The following is a 7,787-nucleotide window of genomic DNA, read 5'->3' on the forward strand; positions in this document are numbered from 1 at the left end:
GACGCTTTCCGTTCCGGGCCCGACGATGAGATTCATTTACAGGCGTCACAAGATCATGTATTTATAATTCACAGCAACACTGACGGTCGCATCCAGTCCGTGCGCACAGTATCAGTGTTTGAAGTTTGCCGAGTTCCGCAGACTGAAGCCGCCGGTCTAACACCGTAACTGGTAAGAACGAAATTATTCATTTATATAAGAGAGCCACTGGAAACTGAAATATTGATTATGTTAGTCGTGATAAAAGAAACAGATACTTCGTTTTTTATACATTATATATATATATATTTAGACCAGGAGATGAAAAATCTGATGCACTTCAATGTCATTTTCAAGTCTATAATGTCGGATCTAATGTCATTTTTAAATTAATGACATAAATCATAGGCTGAACGTTTTTATGAACTAAAAGGCAACATTTCAAAACCTCTTCACGAGTAGCTTTTCAAAACTCCCATCAGTGCCTTTCACTGTTACACACACAGGACGGTCAGACATCACGTGGCTGACCTTAACTTCCAAGCACAAAGATCACGACAGGGATGTTAGCTAAATGGTGGGAGGTCTCACAATGAAATTCATCTTCTCATCTATTAACCCCGCCACCAGCAGATATTTTCATCTTATTGTCAGAGCGATCTGTGGTATATATAATTAAGGGAAAGATGTACGTTTGAGCTGAAATATCAAAAATTCCGTCAGATAATTCCGAGCCCTGATGTCAGTATCCCTACACAGCTGGCTACAGTTTCCTTTATTGGTTTGATGCTCAGATTCAGTCGGGCAATAGGCCAGGAAACAGTGTAATTAAAAATGAATCAGAACAGGTCACTGTGCAATTAACAGACTGTGTCTACAAGGTATTATTAATGCATGTCAAAAACGGTAAAATACATTTTTAAACTTATTGAACGCACATGTAACAGATTCTGATGTATCAGACAGCTCATGATTTTGGCGAGAAAATCGGTGACTTTCCTCCGGACAGGGAGATGAACACAGGCAGGATGAGGGGTGAGTCTCAGGGGAAGAAGATCACACTGAAGATGGCCAGGAACGCGCTGCGGGTGACTGTGGACGGCCGACGCCGCCTGGACCTGAGCAACATGCAGATGGCCGAGTTCCCCCGGTGCCTGCTGAGGTTGGCGGACGTGGAGGAGCTGGACCTGAGCAGGAACCGGCTGCAGAAGCTGCCCGAATACATTGAGCGGTTCCACAACCTGCGCTGGCTGGACCTGCACAGTAACCGGCTGGCGGAGATCCCGGCGAGCATCGGGCAGCTGCAGGGCCTCCTCTACCTCAATCTGTGCAACAATCAGCTGTGCAGCCGCGGGCTGCCTGAGGAGCTGGGCCAGCTGGACCGCCTGCGCAGCCTCAACCTGGGCATGAACCGGCTGGAAAGTCTGCCATACTCCATGGCGACTCTCAGGGAACTGCGCGAGCTGGGTCTCTTCGACAACCAGCTGACTCAGGTGCCCGACTGCCTGCGCCGGCTGCCGCACCTGCGCAAGCTCAACGTCTGCCGCAACCCCATCCGCAGCCCGGACGACGACAGCGGCCGGGACCCCATCCGACGGGTGGAGTGTTTCTACCTGGTGGACGGGGACGGCCTGTGCGAGACCTGCACGCAGAAATGCCGAGAGAAGCTCGGGAGACTAGACCAGCTCCGGTCGGGTGTCGGCCACGCCCACAGCAGTTCTGTTTGGCTACTCACGCCGAACTCTGTGGCGAAGGAAGTCCAGGCGCTGCGGCAATGACCGCCGTCAGCCTGACACGCGCGTGTAAATTTTTAACCTGCGATGTAACGGGAGACACGGAGTGAGTGGAGTCAGAGTCACGCTCGCCGAATTCCAGCACCGAGATCGAACTTTACTGCAGTTGCTGTAGAAACTGACCACTGATGCAGAAGCTGCTGCTCTATAAAGTCTCAAGAATGTGGAAATCAGGAATATTCATAAGGTTACAGTCTTCACCATACTGCCTTCGTGATGTAAATATTTACTGTAATTTTACTTTTGTCATGGACGTCAAAAAGGTTGTGTCTAAAATAATCGACTGTATCATTTCTGTAGGTCATAAATGTGTTGCTCTGTGACTATAATTAAAGAATCAATCTGCAAACAGAATGTCATATGTCCATCCATCCATCCATCCATCTTCTATACTGCTTGTCCTATTCAGGGCCACGGGGGGGTCTGGAGCCTGTCCTGGAAGCTATGGCCGTAAGGCAGGAAATAACCCAGGATGGGGTGGAATCTATCGCAGTGAACAGATTATTATACGTGTCACTGGATAACAGCTGCTATACTACATACTGTTATCTCAGTTCTTTGTGTATTTTCCAACCAGTTATCCCAGTCAGTATCATGAGGAGCCAGTTCCAGGCAGCAAACTGCACAAAGCTGCGATACACACTGGATGTACTGCCAGGCCATCGCACGGTACATACATGCACTTCAGAGATGCCACTTAGCCTCACTGCCCGTCTTTGCACTGCAGGGGGAAGCCCACACGACAGTTAGATCTTGCAAACTATACAAATATACATACATACACCCCCCCATGTATTCCTATCTTTATGGGGACTCTCCAATCATTTCTATGGGAAAAACCCTAATCCCAACAATGACGGCCTAAACCCAGCCCTAACCTTAACCACAAGTAACCAAACAAAAATTACTTTTGGCATTTTTAGTCTTTTGACTGCAGGCACAGATTTTTATACAATCGAGTTTTCCCTTGTGGGAGTCGAAACAATGGTCCCCACAAAGTAATAATATATACATGACCAAGCACACAGCATGGGGTAGGATTCAAACCCCCAGTGCTGTATGTGTGCAACAAAGTCAGCGGCTTTGCCACTTTTTGGAAAAATAAACTATCCAGGAGTCATTATACGAATGAAGAAAGGACCGAAGACTTTTGGCTTGTGATTTATAACAGAAAGAATGTGAACCCTGTTCGACCTAAGACAAACATCCCTTTGCCAAGTGAAAACTTGTAGGAAGGGTCCAATAAATTAAAATATTTAGAATTTAATTGCCATTGTTCACACACCACAGCGAAATGTGTTCTCTGCATTTAACCCATATGTGACATAGCAGGGGGCAGCTAATTCAGCACCCAGTGAGCAGTACCTTGCTCAGGGTACCTCAGTGGTACCTTGCTGGTCAGGGATTCAAAACTGCAATCATTCAATTACGAGGTGTACTTCCCTGACCATTAAGCCACCACTGCTTACCAGCCTTACACAAGCTTTTAATAAAAAATTTCGCACAAGCTTTTGAGTGCTTTAGAATTCATCTTTAAAAAGTTAGTTTTCAATGAAGAACTTTTTTTCAGTTTAGATGGGATGTTGTTGCTTCTAAAATAGGGCATCCGTCTTAATAGTTCAATACGTGATGCATCAGAGTTAACTTACAGCACGATGTGAGTAAAAGTGAAACACATTTCTGAACTTCCTCCTCTGATAAATCTGTCTGCTTTTCATCTCCCTTTTTGCTATCAAATATGAAAGCTGCACCTGCCCCCCCCAGCAAAACACAGCAGGTGCACTGTTCGTTTTAATAGGTCAGAGCACTTGCGTTTCCTGAGAAATCTTGTTTTTCTACAGTGAAGCAAAATGTTGGTGCACACAGCAGAACATAGTCAGCAATGCATGATGCAAGTGAAGTGAGGCACTTAAGAAGCAAGTGGGATGACCAGAAGGTTGTAGGTTTGAATCCCACAAGGTGCTTTATTGAAGCCGTGTTGCACATACTTGCTGGTCTTTTTCTTATTACCAGCATTACTTCACTCCTCCTTATTTATGATGAATTTATTATACTATAAATTTGTCTTATTACTTTCAATATTCTCGTGGCAGGGTTGGCGGCCTTGCATTTCACTGCAGTTCACAATTGCACCGTATACTTCGCATGTCACAAACAAATCCCTTAAATCTTTGTTCTTCTCCGGCACAGACCTGATACGGTGGGTAGGACTGTCAGCTTTCACTGGTTACCTTTATATTCAGATCTTGATCATAAAAAATGCACACTAAACAAGCATTAGAAGTTGCTGCCTAATTACAAAAGAAGAACCACTGAAACGAATTTCAAGGCGGAAACATGTTGATTAATTACTACTCACACATCAGCCGTTACGTGAGAACCTTTTCGCTATCCCAGAATGCGTTTCACTGTGACCTCCCGTTAGTCATGCAATCGGTTTTGAAAATGACTCGCTTATCAGGAGCAGCGCCACGTCGATTTTTAATATTATTAATTACATTAAGTCCGTTTTCTGTTAAGAGAAACTGATAGCAACATTGTTTTAGTGTCACATATATAAATTTGCTTATCACGAGTTAAAAATTTTTAATGATGTGCGGTGTTTCTGCATTTATTCCCAGGCGTTTTCGGCAGAAATAACATTAAACACCGGAAATCTACCACAACTACTCTGCTGGAAGTACAGCGCCCTCTAGTGGTATAACAAATAAGTACAGCGCCCTCTAGTGGTATAACCCTCTCTGAATTCCTTCGATATTGTGCAGGAATCCAAGCGGCACTGGTTACTTAACTGCATCATAAATATTATTCTTCACAGCCCAACCGGCCACCTCAAAACATCAGGTCATAACAGAAGCATTTAAATCAATCAAACAATGACATGGAATAAATAAGCGATGGATATAGAAAAGACATAATACGCCAGGACGCGTCATGCAATCTGAGAAGATTATTAGGAGCTATTTGCTGTGGCATTTAGCAATAAACAGGACGTCTGCCCATCAGGGCGAGCGATAACATCAACTCGCATCTCAATTGAGCTGTAATGCATCAGATCCCATCAGCATTAAAGATTACGTGTATAAATCCCATCAAACCACTAGTTATCGTAGGATTCATTTGCATTTTAATTAACTCTCGAGAAAATGGTAATGTTAATGAGAAGGATGTGTATCCGGGGGGCTTTCAGCGTCACCAAAATGATTGTATAAGAAGTGGTGCTCATTAGCCTATGTGTTGAATAAAACTGTAATTATGCCTATAAAATATAGGCCTATATATTTATTTTGATTTATTAACCTGGGTTTCTTTTTTCAAACAGACAAGTCTGTCAGAGGGTCCTTCATAGTCCTCCTTCATCCGTACATTTTCAAATTCACTACCTAAAATATACTATCGTCGCTATTTTTGCGAAATATGTAGCCTACCTAATATGACGATCGCACGGCCTCCCGCCGGACGCCAGCCTGCTGCTACTGTTTGCCAAAAAACTAATCTAAACAACTCATTACTTTCGTGTCTGAAAACGATTTACTGTTGAAAGCCAAAGCAGGAGAACTGACTGGTTTCTATGTTTTATACGTATTGGACACTCCTACCAAGAGCGACATATATTATTTATTCATAACGTGTATTTATTTTAATATATTGGCGAGAATCAATCGGCTCAGCTTACAGCTTTATAGATAATGCAGGTTCACATTTCACTGGCTAAGGTTAAGTAACCTTCTGGGAATGGGACGCTTTCTGATACGAGCCGGTTACCGGCTACCAGCAAATACAAACGGCAGAAACAAATAGCATTTTACCGCAGTAATGTATCAAATAAATCGTTGCTGCGGAGGTTACTGCATTTAGTTATTTCAAAGGAGCACAAACATAATGGCTTTAAAAGACTTCAGGAAAGGTTAGGGCAAATGGAATTACCTCTGCCTTCAACCTCGTTAAACATTTATTGTGTGTGAAATTATATTTCTCCATTCTGACTCTGAGGAGGCTATGCAATAACAAAGCATTATGGGCAGATCTGACGAGATTTCATTCCTTTTAAATTATTAAAAGGGCCTAACCGTCGTTTTACATCGTTAGGGATCTGAGCTGAATGTAAATCAAGGCTAAAAACACATTAACAATTCCGGTGGAAATGGTCCTTTTGCGTTACATTTTTCTCGTAAACATATAGTAAAAACTGGCAGCGCGTTATGAAATGAAACTGAGGGCTGAATTTCCCCTGACATTAGATTTGCGGTACTGCCTTCTCATCTAAGTTTAACTACTAAGCAGAAGATGGTTGTCAAGACAAATGTCCATGAGAAGATATCCATCCATCCATCCATCCATCCATCCATCCATCCATCTACCTTTCAACTTCTTATCCAGTTCAGGGTTACAGTGAGAGGGACCATCCTGTTTGGAATGGACTGCCAGTACATCATAAGGCAGATATACAGGGATATATGTAATAAAATCAAGCAGTATGTTACATCAATAATGTATCATATAAAATTCATATAGCCTATTATAAAAGAATAAAAGATGATGATGAGATTATGCTGATTATAAATCTAATCTGTAAAAAATATATTTTTCATACAAGTCAACACTTATTTTATATTTTTGTATAAACATCACTGTGTGTTCGTATTTGAAACCTTACATACTGTATATTGCCTTCATATGTCGCTGTACAACACTCAGCAGCCAGTGAAATTGGGCCACGGCGATTATTTGGCATGTAATATCTGAGGCAATGATACCATCACCATCCCTTCTCTACAAAATCTTTCTTAATTTGATCCCTATCTGGCAAATTAGATTTTGTCCTAATCGGGCACATTCAGCCATTTCAGTGCCCGCCTGAAAACAGTTTTGGTCGTTTCCATTGTTTCCTTCTAAACTGACACGGGATCGATGGTCAGTAGCTTAGCGTCGGACTTGAAGCATTCACTTGGTCCGTATGTTGCTTCCACATATGTGCACTACATGATGTTTGCTGGCTTAGCGTGAAGCACTATTCCCTCATACCTCCAGCGTTGGTGGGGCTCAGATCCCGTCTCTGCTCTGTGTGTGGCTTTTACGTGGTACGTGTGGGTCTCCTCCAGCAGACCTGCAGTAAGGCTAATTGGCATCTCTAAAATTTCCCATAGTGTTTGTGTATGTGCCCTGTGATGGACTGGCATCCCGTCCAGGATGTACCCCAGCCTTCTGCCCTATGCTGCCTGGGACAGGGTCCAACCACCCCCTACCTCAGGATAAGCAATCGGAAGTCGGTGTAATGGACAGTCTTAAAAACACGAACAAGGTGATACTGAATGAGAACAGGAGCGGGCGTTTGCATATGTATTTTAATCACAGATTTTCTAATCTATAATATCTATAATAGGTACCTTAGGAGAGAAAAGCAAGCATTTGTACAACCTGTAAACCTTTAAACGGGCAGCGTAAGCCTACGCTGGCATGGCGCTGGGCTGGGAGGACTGGCGGATGTGGTGTCCGTCTCCTCCCAGCTGGCCTTTCCGTGCGTGCTGATACGCTGCTTTTTATTGTGGTTATTTTCAAAGGCGATGGCCATCGGGGTCCGGCAGTAACGATGCTGCGCTCCATTTAACTCGGATCCTCGTGCCGCCCCGTGCACCGGCATTTCCGCATAATCGCGGCTCTGAAAGTGCGGCTCAGTGGTTAAAAGCGACATTTTGATTTCATCTAGAAATACAATTTGTTTCTGTGGCAATCGCAAGGCATGATGAATCTGACCTAACAGATCAGGCCGAATCGAGAGTAAACGGGCATCAGAACCATTGGTCGATATTCGACACGGTTATTTTTACACTGAGGGTTTGATCAGTGCAAACTAGCTCCTGATTCACGAGTAGCATCTTTTAACTTCTGACATTATGTGTGATTGTGAATTACAATAAATCCAAGTATATGCTACAGCATTCTGTATACCGGGACCTGTCACTGAACTTAATTGAAAGGAATCAATTTCCCCTCGTTTCCGATAATGGCATCAGC

General features: G+C 43.4%; 1 protein-coding gene across 2 annotated transcripts; it reads left to right on the forward strand.

Annotated features, from left to right (window-relative positions):
* Window positions 1-2,126, forward strand: lrrc18b (leucine rich repeat containing 18b). Of its 2 annotated transcripts, none has more exons than XM_023820528.2 (2): window positions 1-171; window positions 989-2,126. In XM_023820528.2, the coding sequence occupies exon 2, from the start codon at window positions 993-995 to the stop codon at window positions 1,755-1,757; it is 765 nt and encodes a 254-aa protein (XP_023676296.1). In that variant the 5' UTR covers window positions 1-171; window positions 989-992; the 3' UTR covers window positions 1,758-2,126. The 2 variants fall into 2 exon arrangements, with proteins under 2 accessions (XP_023676296.1, XP_023676297.1); XM_023820529.2 differs by lacking the exon at window positions 1-171 and adding an exon at window positions 645-885.
* Window positions 2,127-7,787: the final 5,661 nt, after the last annotated feature.

Source organism: Paramormyrops kingsleyae, chromosome 20 (genome assembly GCF_048594095.1).
Source record: "Paramormyrops kingsleyae isolate MSU_618 chromosome 20, PKINGS_0.4, whole genome shotgun sequence".
Taxonomy (NCBI): Eukaryota; Metazoa; Chordata; class Actinopteri; order Osteoglossiformes; family Mormyridae; genus Paramormyrops; species Paramormyrops kingsleyae.